The 15,896-nt window shown below is 42.0% G+C and overlaps 1 protein-coding gene across 3 annotated transcripts in view; it reads left to right on the forward strand.

Annotated features, from left to right (window-relative positions):
- Positions 1-500: 500 nt before the first annotated feature.
- The window catches only part of UGCG (UDP-glucose ceramide glucosyltransferase), a 36,370-nt gene continuing 20,974 nt past the window's right edge, over positions 501-15,896 (forward strand). For 2 of the 3 annotated variants that reach the window (XM_036855936.1, XM_036855937.1), the window contains exon 1: positions 501-1,033. In XM_036855936.1, coding sequence (XP_036711831.1) covers positions 936-1,033 — 98 coding nt within the window. In that variant the 5' untranslated portion in view covers positions 501-935. The remainder of the gene's footprint in view (positions 1,034-15,896) is intronic. The other variant, XM_036855935.1, reaches the window with a different exon arrangement.

Raw genomic sequence — 15,896 nt, forward strand, 5'->3', positions numbered from 1 at the left:
AGGCAATGGGATACCCTGGCGCCCAGGAACGTGTCTTGGAATAGGGCCTGAGCCGCTCCGAGTAATGCCCGGCGCAGCGGCTGCGAACACAGCGTTGGAAGTTGGACTGCGAGACAACTCGGGGGCTGCCTGGAACCCCGGGTCTTTTCCTGGGGCGCCCTGGAACACCAGAACCGGACAAAGGGAAAGTGTCCTCCGAGTTAGATACAGGAACCCGCTCCGCCGACGGAGACTGGCCCAGAGCTGCAGTGCTGGCCGCCCGGGTAGCCTCCGCCGGTCACTGAGAGGTGGGCGGCGGCCTGAGCCCGGAGGTGGGGGAAAACCCTGCCTGCGTCCAGCTGGAGAAGCCTCCCACGGGTGCGCTCACGACAGTGACGCCACGGGCGCGAGGGCGGCAGGGTGGGCGGAGAGGAGCGGCGCGTACCGCCCCTCGGAGGCGGGGGGGGGTGGGCCGCGGTTCCGGAGGGCCGGGGCGGGGCCGGGTGCGCCGGGGAGTCTGGGCGCAAGCCGGCGGTTTCGATTAGTACGCGCAGTTGCGGCTGCAAAGCAGGGCACGGAGCTGCGCTGCCCGGAGCCCGGCGGCGAGGCGGCAGGGAGGCGGCGGGGCGGCGGCGGCGGAGGCGCAGGCGTGTGGGGTCCGGTCGGCGGCCGTGAGGGGGTGGAGAGGCGAGCCGGAGCGCGGGGCCGCGGCCGCCCTGCCCACTGAGTCCGGCCACCGCAACGCCTGCATCCGCGAGCCCGCCCAGGCCAGCGCGCGAGCGAGTGCGCGCGGGCGGGGGCGCGCAGGCCCTGCCCGCCCCTTCCGCCCCCAGCCCCCTCCGCCCCTTCCTCTCGCCACCTTTCTCTCCACTTCTGCGACCCCGCGCCGGGCGCCCACCCTGTCCTCCTGCGGGAGCGCTGTCCGCTGCGGCGGCCGGAGCGGGCCAGGCCGGGGGATGGCGCTGCTGGACCTGGCCCTGGAGGGAATGGCCGTCTTCGGGTTCGTCCTCTTCTTGGTGCTGTGGCTGATGCATTTCATGGCCATCATCTACACGTGAGTGAGGGGCAGCTGGAGGAGCCCGTGGCGGGGTCGAGGCCTGGGGACAGGCGAGGGTGGGAGGAATTTCGCTTTGGAGGGGATTGGGATCGGATGGGGGTGGAGAAAGCTAATTCTCAGACTCTTCCTCCCATTCCCTCTCCCTTTGCATCAGCTGGGGCGGGGGGTTCATTGGAAGAGAAAAGTGGCGAGTGAGGGGATGGCTGGGCTTCAGGCGACTGCACAGCCAGGGGAAAGGAGACTATGCTCTTTTTACGTGTCAGGCGGAAGGTTGCGTGCTTGGTTTGATTGTGTTGGGGATTCGTGTGATTTTTCATCTGGGCCAAGATGTATGGTGTATTGTGTTTTGTTTTGTTTTTTTCCCTCGACCTGGGCCACGTTTCTATTATGGTGATGATCGTTTCCACTCTTCGGTGAGCTGCACACAGCCACCTGGGGACCTCCCTGTGGATTTTCTTCTTCCTGGAAGAGCTCTGTGTCCTTAGATAGGTGTGAAGCACCTGTCCACCTTGAAAAATGTCCACCAAATCTCTGAGCTGGCGTTGTAGCCTTGAGTCATGTCAGCTTGTACATTTCAGTGTGGTTTTCTTTCCTTTTTTTTTTTTTCCCCCAATTCCTTATTTATTATCTTGTTTAGATGTGCCCCCCCCCCCCACCTTTTCATTAGATGCCTTTCACTGGGGACACAGTGGCGAGCACGACAGAATTCCTGTCCTCAAAGATCTTACATTCCAGAAGGGAGAGACAGATAATAAAATTCCGAATAAGGTTATTTCAGGTAGTGATAAAGACTATGAATAAAATAAAACCGGGTAATGGATGAATATGACATAGAGTCTGTAGCTACTTTTGATATTTCAATTGTTCAAATGTCTTTAAAATGAAGGAAGCCTTCATGAGGATATGAAAGAATTGGCATAGAGCGCATTACTCTTGGATTCACTGGATTTTTAGCACCCCAAAAAGATGATGGTGCATAGTGATCTTTACCACCCATTAGAATAGGGTATATGTTAGTAGAAGAGAGGGGAGGACTTTAAGAAATTAATTACTTATAGTTCTTTTTCCTTTTCACTACAGAAAAAGTGTGCTTTTTCCTTTTGGAAATGCTGCATTTTATTAGTATAGTGTGGCATTTCCTGGTACTGGAGAAAGATGCTACATTGTACAAGGCATACTGATATTTCTTTGAAGATGAAAGAAAAATGCTTCTTGGATACTGTTGATCTTAGGTTTTGGAGTTTGTGAGCTGTAGGCACTGAACATTCTGGAGTTCATTTTAAATATATGAGTTCTTAAAAAACAATTTTGTCACTTTTTCCAATCATAAAAATAAAACATGCTTACTATATAGAGCATTTAGACAGTACAGAGAGGAAGAAAGAAGAAAGTTAAACACACACACCAAAACTCCATTACCTGTCAACCTTTTGTGACTATCCTTCCAGTTATATTTCTGTGGGGGGAGGGAGGTAAAGAGGGAGAGAGAAAGGGACCATATTATGGTTGTTCTTTCACCAGCCTCAAAATTCATCTATTTAATAAATACTTGCTGGGAAGCTCTTTTTTATATACAAGGCACTGTTCTAGGTGCTGGAAATAAGATTGAAGAACAATACATCCAGGGCCCCTGCTCACATGGAGCGTCCATGTAAAATGTGTTGAGTAATTTTCTCATGTCAGTAAATGTATGAGGGATTTCCCTGGTGGCACAGTAGTTAAGAATCCGCCTGCCAATGCAGGGGACATGGGTTCGAGCCCTGGTTGGGGAAGATCCCACATGCCGCGGAGCAACTAAGCCCATGTGCCACAACTACTGAGCTTGCGCTCTAGACCATGCGAGCCACAACTACTGAGTCCGCATGCCGTAACTACTGAAGCTCACGCACCTACAGCGCGTGCTCTGCAACAAGCCACCTCAGTGAGAAGCCCGTGCACTGCAACAAAGACCAACACAGCCAAAAAATAAATAAATAATTAATTAATAAAATAAAATAAATGTATGATCTCTCCATCATTTTTAATAGATGCATGACATTTTTGTTTATGAGGTACTAATATGTATTCATTGTTATTATTGATGGGCATTTAGGTTATTTTCAATTTGTCAAGATTACAAACAACATGGTGATGAATTCATACGCTTACATCTTTGCGAGATGATCTCCTTAGTTTACATTCCGAAAGAGGAATTATTGGGCCAGAAGTGGTGTACATTTTAAACTTTGTTACATATTGCCCTATAGGAAGGTTGTATCTATTCATAGTCCTTGTAACATTGTATGATGGTCCCCATTTCCCCTAAGTATCAGGCTTTTTACTGTTTTCTGTTTTTTATTTTCATTTCTTTAATTACTAGTTCCATTGAATGTTTTTCATATATTTAATACTAGTTACATTTAGTTGTAAATTTCATACTCAATCTTTTGCTTGTGCTGCAATGTATTGCTGTGATAATCTTTTTAATAGGAAGATTGTTCTTCTGTGATATGTTGCAGTTTTTTCCCAGCGTGTTGTTTTGTTTTGGTTTGGTTTGGTTTTGGTTTTTTTTGTCTTTCAATTTTGTACATGTATTTAACATGGAGAAAAAGTGTGTACCTGTGTGTTTTAGGTAGTCTTTTTTTTTTTTCTCCTGACTCTGGTAAAATTTTTTATCTTCTCCATTTCCCCCAACTATTATATAGTAAGTATCTGTTTTTCTTCTAGTATTTTGAGTTTTCTTAGATTTTTTTTTTACACTTTACCCTTACAAAGTGTAACAGTATCCACTGTTTTAATGAATGAAGTATTATTACCTTTATTACCATATTACTGGTGAGTCCAGCCCCTCCTTATTCTTTTGCAAATTTTTAAACTTTTTATACATTTTTACTTAAAAATGAACTTTAGAACCTTTTTTTTTTCAGACTGTAAGTAATCTTGTATTTAAATTGGAGTTGTTAAATTCACAGCTTGATTGGAAGAAAGTTGACTTCTTTCAATATAGGACCATGATGGATCCCCTTCCCTCTATGATGTATACATAATGATAAAGTCACACTTCTTTAATGCTGGTGATGTAGCTTAATACTTCAAATAACCATTTGGGAATGTTTATACTCTTAGACTGTGACAACTCCAGAATTGTTTTAAGTTATTTTGTGCTTCATGATAAACTGCAGAATTTTCTTAAATACTTTTTTACTTAAAATACTTCTAGTTTTTGAGACTAGTACAAACTTTAGCTTAGTTAAGATACTGTAAAGAGTCTTTGTATTTCTTTTCCAGTGCCCCATAAAGTTACCTTTTATATTGACAGTAACAGGATTCAGAAAAGTTATGTGAAAATAGAATAGAGAAAATACCATTAGTTTATAACAGATGAGTAGGAATCTTCTGACTATCTTTCTGAAATGGATAACTGAACATAAAGTAAATAATCAACAGCTTAATTTATGTATAAATTAAATCTTGCCTTTTTAAAAATTAAGTTCCTTTCATCTCATCCCACCATCAAAATTATTTACCTGGTTGATTTGATTCCTTTCTTACTGAAGTAAAGATACTTCCCAATTTAATGAGTTGTTTTCAAGCAGAGCCCTAAGGTTTTGTCCTCTCCTTCTCTCTTCTGTATTTAGTAAAATAGCAAATTTGATAATCTCCACATTTTGACAAGCAAGGTTAAAGAACATTGGCAATGATATTTTGGTTAAAATATTGTGCTAAGCATTCTGTATTTTACTGAAGAATATAGTTTCTGAGCAGGTGTTCTGTGTCCTCTCAAATCCTTTTTAAGTGAGGTAAAGTATAAATAAAATAATCATATATCGATCCTCTCCTAAAACCTTGTGCCTGCAGCTGGTGGAAATGGAGCCTATTTTCAAAACCTTATATGGCTCCATATCTGGTCGTCAGATTAAGGAGCATAATCTGTGAGCTACTAATGTTTAAAAATGTTTAAGTAATACAAACATTGTAGTGAAATTGCTGAGAGAAACGATAAAACATTCTTTCTTAAAACCAGTGGTTATTTTTAAAAAATTAAATACAGTGTGTAGGTATCTAGTTAATTTAGATTCAATGTTCTATTGTATTGTAACTTTTTTTTTTTTTTTTAATAATTCTTTCTTTCTTTCTTTCTTTTTTTTTTTGGCTGTGTTGGATCTTCGTTTCTGTGCGAGGGCTTTCTGTAGTTGTGGCAAGCGGGGGCCACTCTTCATCGCGGTGCGCGGGCCTCTCACTGTCGCGGCCTCTCTTGCTGCGGAGCACAGGCTCCAGACGCGCAGGCTCAGTAGTTGTGGCTCACGGGCCCAGTCGCTCCGCGGCATGTGGGATCTTCCCAGACCAAGGCTCGAACCCGTGTCCCCTGCATTGGCAGGCAGATTCTCAACCACTGCGCCACCAGGGAAGCCTGTAACTTCTTAAAATGAGATAAAGAGCTAAGTATTGGCCTGTAGTTTAAAAATGGAGCTCAATGTGATTAATACAGTGAATAATTGTTGTTCAATGAAATTTTTTGCTCCAATTTCATAAATATCTTACAATTCCTATAAGCCTACAATTTAAAAAATTGAGATGATTTATAAACTAGAGAACCATTATTTTCAATATTTTCTGCTCACTGGTATCTCTACCTACTGCTTTGCTCCTTTCCAGATTTAGTATCGACTGATGCCTAATCATTTCATAACATATTTTAGATGGCAGACATTTGTGGGATTTTGCCTATAATGTCTCCCCCTTGCCCCCGCACAGCTTGCGGGATCTTAGTTCCCTGACCAGGGATTGAATCCCGGGCCCATGGTAGTGAAAGTGCTGACTCCTAACCACTGGACCACCAGGGACTTCCCCTATAATGTTAAAGCTCACATTCAGATTATAGCATTTGAAATTCAGGGCTCTTATTTTGAAGATTATATTTTCCTAAAACAAAACAAAACAAAAAATAACAACAAAAAAACTAATGATTATATCCTCTGTAGGCGGAGTTGGTTAAGTGATCTTTATGGATTTTTTCCCTTTTTTGAGAGCTAGTGTGGTTTGATAGCTTGGGGGCTGCTGTTTTCTTCCCTGTTTGGCCGTTAGGAGCCATAACTGCTAGATAAGAGTATCTAAGCAAGACACCTTGCTTTTTTCTCCTCTCACTCCCCCCATCCCTCTCCCTCCTTGGATTTATCATTTTTTCCCCTCTACACATGGTATCCTAATGTTTAGTGATAGGCTTTATCTTTTCTATTAATTGACTGCAGGTGCCAGGGTATGGTGGAAGTACTTGTATCCATAAATATTAACTGCCCTCTACTAAAGCAGAGGTCCTTTTCCTGAAGATTTTTTTCTCAAGTTAATTCTGCCTTTCCTAATTTTTCTAGTGTAACAACTTTTATACCTGCTGCACAGCTTTTGAATGGAGTTTAAATACTCACTGTATCAGGATAATTGTGATAAACTTCCTGTTAGAAAGTAATTGTGTTTTTAATGTGAATTTTAGCATTTCAAATATTATTTTTAGATAATATGATTTTTTTTTTGGCCTTAAATTCATTAATACATTGATGTTCTGAGCCTTAGTAGAATGTAAATTGAGAGCTTATTTTCTGGGTTTATTCCTGAGGATGCACTTGGACTTTAGACAGATGTTGATCAGTCAGGGTCATTGCTACCAGAACCACTTTTGGGTGCACGAATAAGGCAATTGAGCCCCTTGAACCTGAGCCTGGGGTAGATACAGAATTGGACTATATTGTGATAGCTTTAAAAAGCAAAAAGGAAATTGTAATTCAGTTTTAATATTTAGTGATGATTCTCTTGATTCATCATTCCTCCCTTTTCCTACCTACATTATTAGTTCAGTACACGTTATCTCTGCCCTAGATTATTGAACTCTCTCTACTCTCTGGTATCTTTACCTACAGCTTTGCTCCTTATCTACTTTATTTTTCTTATTGTAACCTAATCTTTCTGGTGCAGTAATCTTGGATCATGTGCTTAAAATCTTGCCATGGTTCCCCACTGCCTTCAGGTTAAAATTCAAATTCCTTAACAAGACATGTATAGTTCTGTAGGAGCTGAGCCATCCCCTGAGCCTGTTTCTCCAGCAACGTTGAATTACTGGCCTTCCCTTGAATATGCAATGTAATTTTCTTTAGAATTCTCTTTCCTTCCTTTTTTTCCCCTTCTCTCCCTCCTTCCCTCCTCCTTCCTTTTTGTTTTACTAACTTCTGCTCATTCAAGTCATTGTCGACTTTAGCTCTTTATTGGAATTGGCACCCCCTCTTATGTCCTTCCACAGTATCTTGAATTTACCCATCTAAACAAACAGGTGTTCCGTTGTCTCTTTCCCCACTTAGATTATAAGCTTTTGAGGGTAAGGAGGTGTCTTTTTTTTTTTTTTTTACATCTTTATTTATTTATTTTTTATACAGCATATTCTTATTAGTTATCTATTTTATACACATTAGTGTATATATGTCAATCCCAATCTCCCAATTCATCCCACCACCACCACCACCTGCCCCCACTCTCCCCCCTTGGTGTCTATATGTTTGTTCTCTACATCTGTGTCTCTATTTCTGCCTTGCAAACCGGTTCATCTGCACCATTTTTCTACATTCCATATATATGCGTTAATATACGATATTTGTTTTTCGCTTTCTGACTTACTTCACTCTGTATGACAGTCTCTAGATCCATCCACGTCTCTACAAGTGACCCAATTTCGTTCCTTTTCATGGCTGAGTAATATTCCATTGTATATATGTACCACATCTTCTTTATCCATTTGTCTGTTGATGGGCATTTAGGTTGCTTCCATGACCTGGCTATTGTAAATAATGCTGCAGTGAACATTGGGGTGCATGTGTCTTTTTTTTTTTTTTAATTTATTTATTTATTTTTGGCTGCATTGGATCTTTGTTGCTGTGCGCAGGCTTTCTCTAGTTGTGGTGAGCAGGGGCTACTCTTTGTTGTGGTGTGTGGGCTTCTCATTGCGGTGGCTTCTCTTGTTGCAGAGCATGGGCTCTAGGTGCACGGGCTTCAGTAGTTGTGGCACACGGGCTCTAGAGCACAGGCTCAGTAGTTGTGGTGCAAGGGCTTAGTTGCTCTGCAGCATGTGGGATCTTCCTGGACCAAGGCTCGAACTCGTGTCTCCTGCAACGGCAGGCAGATTCTTAACCACTGTGCCACCAGTGAAGTCGCAGCATGTGTCTTTTTGAATTATGGTTTTGTCTGGGTATATGCCCAGTAGTGGGATTGCTGGGTCGTATGGTAATTCTATTTTTAGTTTTTTAAGGAGCCTCCATACTGTTCTCCATAGCTGCTGTATCAATTTACGTTCTCACCAACAGTGCAAGAGGGCTCTCTTTTCTCCACACCCTCTCCAGCATTTATTTGCAGATTTTCTGATGATACCCATCCTAACCAGTGTGAGGTGATACCTCATTGTAGTTTTGATTTGCATTTCTCTAATAATTAGTGATGTTGAGCAGCTTTTCATGTGCTTCTTGGCCATCTATATGTCTTCTTTGGAGAAATGTCTATTGAGGTCTTCTGCCCATTTTTTGATTGGGTGGTTTGTTTTTTTAATATTGAGCTGCATGAGCTGTTTATATATTTTGGAGATTAATCCACTGTCCATAGATTCTTTTGCAAATGTTTTCTCCCATTCTGAGGGTTGTCTTTTCTTCTTGTTTATAGTTTCCTTTGCTGTGCAAAAGCTTTTAAGTTTCATTAGGTCCCATTTGTTTATTTTTGTTTTTATTTCTATTACTCTAGGAGGTGGGTCAAAAAAGATCTTGCTGTGATGTATGTCAGAGAGTGTTCTTCCTATGTTTTCCTCTAAGAGTTTTATAGTGTCCAGTCTTACATTTAGGTCTTTAATCCATTTTGAGTTTATTTTTGTGTATGGTGTTAGGGAGTGTTCTAATTTCATTCTTTTACATGTATCTGTCCAGTTTTCCCAGCACCACTTATTGAAGAGGCTGTCTTTTCTCCATTGTATATCCTTGCCTTAAGGAGGTGTCTTACTATTGTATCTTCAGTGCTACTTGGCACTCAATTATTGCATGTCGAATGAATGATCGTTGAATTTTTTCCAGCAGTAGTGGTGGGATTCTTGCTCACTCATTAACTTAGTGTCATTTGGCCATTGTGATTTGAAGTAGATGGACAGAATTTGGGATGCATTGAGTGGCCATGGTCTTTAATGAAATTAATTGGACCAAATGGAATCTTTATCTCACTATTTCTAACTAATCGTGGTTCAAATAGAAACAGGGCCGTATCAATAACATGTTCACCCACAAATTATTTGTTAGATTTGAATTTTCCCCCCAAGGTTTTCCAAAGGGAATACCTGTCGTGCCATCATAATCTTTACACTTAGATCTGCCCTTTGGGAAATGCAAAGCCATTAGTTGCTGTTAGCAAAATACCTTGATCTATTTATTTCCCATACACTAGGGCTGACTCTTGTCACCAAAGGGTGAGTGAGTGGAGTTTTTTGGGGAGGGAGGGGGAGCAAAATTAATAAAGATCTCCTCTTTGTTTTTTATGGTGATGGAATCTTTTGTGTTTTGTAGTGTACAAGTCCGTTGTCCATTGGAAATAGTCTGTGTTTTCCTATAAAGCTAACTCATTATTGGTTGTTCTGTGTCCTCTGGGGAATCTTGTGCCTACAAAGTTAACGTTGCACCAGGTATGCTTTGTGTTGCTGATGAGGCCCATTTTGCTGCAGTACCATTTTTGACAAGATAAGTGCTATATGGAAGTAACATTAGTCATGACACATACTGATTATTAAACACAGTAACAGCCTTCCAGGGCACAGTCATAGCTCACAACAACAACAGAAGCCTTTTATCATTGGGAATTGCTGGCACAGACTATATGAAGTAGGGGATCTGCTGATCAAGCAATCAACTTAATTTTACATGAAATATTAACAACCTTGATGGCATGGAGCAGAGGAGAAAATTCCCAATGTCAGATAAGTTGGTTCAGCTGAATTGCACAGCACAGTCTGGGACTGTTGAGCAAGGTGAACTTTGCCCTCAAGGAATCCGTATTCTCCCTTAGAAGCTTCTAGGGAGATTCTTGTGCCTCACTTCTGGGAGGTGTAGCGCCGTCTTAAGGTTGCTGCAAGGGGCTGACAGAAGGGGACGAGCACAGCCAGCCCCCTCCCAGAAGTGTCCCTTCATTCCAGGCCCCCCTCCCACTCAAAACTCAATTCGAATACAGAACTGTACAATAAGTCATTTTAAAATGGTGCAAACCATTAAATAAACTGTTGAGTAGGTGCAGAGAGGAGACTAAAAGATTTGAAAGATAAAACAATAAACTAAAATGACGGGAAGGACAGTAACAATTTTAGAGACCGAGATGTTAGGAAATAAAAATCAACGAGGAAGAACAAGGCCATCCCACCAGCTAACAAGTTGAAAACGCTTATGCAGAGACGCAGTGAAGATTCATCAAGCCAAAGCAGCCATAAAGTCCAGCAGAATATCCCTGAATACTCCTTACCATCCCTTGGAGTTCTTTGAAGTGTTCCCTGAATAGATGTCCTTCTAGCTCACAACGGAAAGCAGGACCCTGAAGGCCTGTCTCTCTTGCCCGTGATTCATCTCTTGTGACCTTTTAGACTGAAGTGACTCTTACTCTGAGAAAGCACCTCAGATGGTACCTACCATCCTGTTCCCTGTCCTTGCAGCTGGAAGGTACATCCCTGCAGCAGCTCGCTGTGAGCATCTGCCCCTCCCTGTCCTTGACAGTGACACGCCTTAGTTACATGAATTCGATTTTCTTTCTTTCTTTTGACTCCAGCTCTCAATTTCAAATGTAATTTAGAAATAATTCCTTGGGAAAATGACACGTATTGAAAATTTACCCTGCTTTCTTGTCTTCCCCAATTGCTCCCTTAGTTTCAGGATCATTTTATTCTTTTTTTTTTTTTTTTTTTTTAATTTATTTTTGGCTGTGTTGGGTCTTCGTTTCTGTGCGAGGGCTTTCTCTAGTTGCGGCGAGCGGGGGCCACACTTCATCGCGGCGCGCGGGCCTCTCACTATCGCGGCCTCTCTTGTCGCGGAGCACAGGCTCCAGACGCGCAGGCTCAGTAGTTGTGGCTCACGGGCCTAGTTGCTCCGTGGCATGTGGGATCGTCCCAGACCAGGGCTCGAACCCGTGTCCCCTGCATTGGCACGCAGATTCTCAACCACTGCGCCACCAGGGAAGCCCCCTATTCTTCAAAAATGAAGCCAATCAAAACCATTGGCTAGTATATAAGAGGTTCATATCTCTTTTACCTAATGTGTTTCTGAAAATGTAATAAAATCAAATTTCTGAAAATCAAATGGACATGCACGTTAGGAGGGGAGATTCTGTTTCAAGAAAACTAAGAAAAGTATTAAAATCCCAGACTGTGGATCTGCTGGTCCTGGTGCCTGGACATGCTGCCGCTGACTGAGAGCTTGCGGGGTATTAGGGGCTGCGGGGAGGGGCTTTCTCTCAGGCCTGGACCCCCGGGAGGAAGGCTGCATTGTAGTCTTTGCTTTGGGGACTGTGTTAGGCGTGGTGATTTAATGGTCAACAAAACAGAATACAGTCCCCTTTGGAATGCCTCAAAATACCTTCATGAGAGACGGTGGTATTGATTGGATTACATAGTAACCAGTAGTTGCTTTGTACATTGTACCTGCTGCATTGTGGCAATTATCTTGCCTCTGCCTGTCAGCTCTGAGGGTGACAGTCTCTCCCTCGAGCAGAGCCAAGTGAAGGGGGGGATTCATGTGGCTACAGAATCCAACACTTTGAGCCAGGCTCTGAGGATAGAGGAATTTCGAGAAGCCAGGACTATGCAGCACCTCTGCCCAACTGAGAACCCATTTAATAGTCTTAAAGGAGAGCTCACCTAAGAAAACAGTAACAGGTCATTTTGGGCAATAATAATTTGTGACATTTAATGCCTCTCACTCTCATACTTGCATTGTTTTTATACTTTTGGATGACGCCTATAGAACTTTAAATTGGTTCCTAAATTTTGAGTGTAATTTAAACCTTGAATACAATTTTAGCTTAAATATTGGATATAATTTAAACTTTACATTAAATGTTTTATCCCATGTTTTGACTTATTCTGTTTTAACCATGATTTGAGACTTTTGATGATTCCCTTTCCCCCCTTTAATCTTTCTTAATACATAAGAGTTGACTCTATGTTTAAAAAGAAAACCAAGCTTTGTGACCACCTAGAGGGGTGGGATAGGGAGGGTGAGAGGGAGATGCAAGAGAGAGGGGATATGGGGATATATGTATACATATAGCTGATTCACTTTGTTATACAGCAGAAACTAACGACATTGTAAAGCAATTATACTCCAATACATATGCTAAAAAAAAAAAGAAAACCAACATAATGGTCTAATCTTTAAATATATATGAAATAATCTTTAAATCTATGAATTTCCAGTCCTTCCTTTTTGTTTATATGTCGCATCAATGTTTGATATCTCTAAATCTCTTATCAGAACTATGGTAATTCAGAGAAGTTACATTTAGTGGAAAATGTCCTTAAAATTAGCAGTTTTTGAAAAAAATTACCAGTGATAGCTATCACTGAATGTTTACTTTGTGGCTTAATCTCATCTGTTTCTCACAACTATCAATACTTTATGAGGTAGGTACTGTTATTCACACTTTAAACAACAACAAGAACAACTTGAGATAAAGAAGTACTTTGCCCAAGGATACACAGCTAGTTAGCTGTGAAGCTGGTACAGAAATCCAGGCAGTCCCCCTCCAGCCCTGGCTCTTAAACCAGTATGCTATATACACTGCCAGTGATAACCTAAAAATAACCTCAGAAGTAATCCATAGGGATAGGGTAATCTGTATGGGAATTTCTCCAGTTGCTATGAATCTTAAGTTTCTGATAACTGGCAACATTTAGATCACTAGGGAGAGAGCCCTTACTTTCTCTCTTCTACAACCCTTCCCCATTCTCGTGCCACTTGTATGGCTCCTTACAGGCTCCTTGTTTTCCATCCATCCCATAACTGCTGATCTTTCTGAGAGTTTCCATCTCAGCCCTCTTCTGTTCTTACAGTAATCTAGCCTTCCTAGGTCCGTGGGTCTCAACTTTGCACTTTGGACTCACCGGGGAGGTTTTGTTTTGTTTTGTTTTGTTTTTTAAAAAAAAGCATGCTGCTGCCTGGGTCTCAACTCAAGAGATTCAGATTTATTTGGTCTGGGCATCAGGAATTTTCAAAAAAAAACCTCCCCAGATGATTTTCATGTACAGTCAAGGCTGAGAACAGCTGCTCTAGGCAGTTTATCCACAGGTGTGGCCTCTACCTGCTTACCTCTTGGTTTCACTTAATTCTCCATTACAATTCATCACTTGCCTTGCATTATCTTGCCCCTTGCCTTCCCTCATATATCAGTCTGCCCTATTATCCTGTATCCATCTCATAATTTATAGCTTCTCAACTTTCAGAATCTTGCACAGGTAATCACGCAGCCACGTGAATTGGTACTACTTACTACACATTCATGGTCTCGAATCTCAGCTAAGCCTACGCTGGTGTCTGGCAATACTTTGTTTCTGTTTTTAGCTCTGACACCCATGACTGGCAGCACCTCTTCTAAATCTTCACCATTTTACCTTCATTCTTGTCACATTACCTTCACTCCTACTTCACACTGTGGATCCTATCATGCCATTAATTATTTTTATTTTTTCTCTATTTACCTTTTGACTAGCTCTTTCCCCTGACCATATATACTCAAGGATTAAAAACTAAAAATAATTAAAAATTAATCTGAAAAACGCTTCTCCATCTAGTTACTCTTCGGCTCTTTTTCACTGTCAGGTTTCAGGAGAAACTAGTGTTTATTCACTGTTGTCACAGCTCACCTCTCATTCATTTGCTTCTTAACCATTTTTATCTATCTGCCCCTTGCCCAGAGTACCCTGAGGTCACCAGTGTTCACACATTCTAGTGGACATTTCAGTTATGTGGACTTTTCAATCCAGTGGACATTTCAGTTCTTATCTTGTGCCCTTGACAGCATTCAATGTTTTTCTTTCTTGAACCCTTTCAAAAAGAAAACAGCCCAGCCAAATAAACCCTTCTGTGACTTCACTTTCTTCCTGGCTCTCTTTCTACTCTCCTGGTCACTCACTCTTGATCTCCCTCATGCATTACTGGTTCTGTAATATTAGTATATTGATTTGTGGCCACCTGCTAATGGCATTCTCCACCTGGGAGAGATTATGTATTTACCAAACTGTGGGCGACTCCCATGTTTTCATCTCTAGACTAACCATACCTTCCAGCTCTATTTAGCCAACCATTTTTTACTCTTCATTTATTTAACATTTTTTAAAATTGTGAACATACTATGTATCATTGTTGTGTTGGACCCTAGAGACTTGACAGCCTACTGTAGTGTGTCTTCAAGTGTGGTTCACTGCTAGGCTGCATCAGAATCATTTGAGATGTTTGTGAAAATGCAGATTCTGAGGCGCTGGAATGGTCCAGTAAGTTGTGATTTCTGCCTGTGGGCGTTTTGTCTACTAAACGTTTAAAAAAAAAACAGGAGTCTCCTGGCCTGGAAATTGTCTCAGAGCAGTAAGCTGAGGCAGTTGGAGGACTCGCCTCATTCGTTTTTCATGTCTTAGGAATCACTTCTTTACCTGATATTCAGTATCTTAAAAACCATTTCCTATTGTTTGTCTGCTTTTTTTGTTTGTTTGTTTCAGGTGGGAGAGTAAATCCAGTTCCTGCTTCTTCATATTGTCCAAAAGTTGAAGTCCTGAGGCGTGAGCGAGGGGAAGCCAGGGGTTTTTATACTTACGTAAAGTGAGAGACAAAGTCGCAGACTATTTGTAATAACCCAAAGCTGGAAACAACCCAGAAGTCCATCACCAGAAAGTAGATAAAGTGTGGTATACAAGGAATACTATGCAGCTGTGAGACTGAATGAACTATAATAACTGTACCAACAAGGACGGTCACAAACATGGTGTAAAGTAAAAGGAGCCAGACACAAAAGAGTATGTCCTATGGGGTTCCATTTAGATAAATTTTTAAACCAGCAAAATTAGTCTATGGTGTTTGCAGTCAGGATGTGGTTACCTTGAGGAGAGGGTAGTTAGTAGAAGGGCACATTCATGAGCTTCTGGGGTTCTGGTAAGACTCTGTTTCTTGAGCTGGGTACTGGTTCCATGAGTGTTTCACTTTGAGAAAATTCATTGAGCTGTGTACTTACATGTGACTTTACTATATGTGTTACATATCAAGAAAAAGTACTCCCTGGCTCCCCTACAAAAAGGTCAAGGCTTCAAGCCAGATGCACGATGGGAAGGTAGAAGTGGATTCCCGGTATAGCAGCTGAAACTGAGAAAGTGCTGTACCCTGGATCCTGCAAGAAAGCAAGTTACCTGATCAAGCTAAGGGCGGAAACGGGCACCCAGAGGAAATCCTGTGCAAGGTGTCAGGGCAGTAAGCTCACGTTCATGCCACCTAGGTAATGCAGAAACCCTGACCTGAGATACTTAAATAAAAACTGCTTTGAAACCAGGAAACCTTGCAAGACCCTGTCAGAGACACTCATGAAACTGGCCCACTTGGGGGACTTCACCATTCAGGCCACTTTTGAGACTCCAGGCAAATGGGCTGTTGTTCATAATTTGAAAACTACAAATTAGTTTACAACACACTGGCCATGGCCAAGGTACCCATCGGCATCATTTCTGTGTGTGGCAGGCAGAGTTCAGGTAGGTATTCTTGCTCTAGAGCGTGGCTCTGTTGGCCTCTGTAGGAGTTTTATAAGGAGAAGAGCTTCTGTATGCGGGCCCCTCCCCCGTTAAACCACAGCTCCTTGA

This window comes from Balaenoptera musculus, chromosome 6, assembly GCF_009873245.2.
Source record: "Balaenoptera musculus isolate JJ_BM4_2016_0621 chromosome 6, mBalMus1.pri.v3, whole genome shotgun sequence".
Taxonomy (NCBI): Eukaryota; Metazoa; Chordata; class Mammalia; order Artiodactyla; family Balaenopteridae; genus Balaenoptera; species Balaenoptera musculus.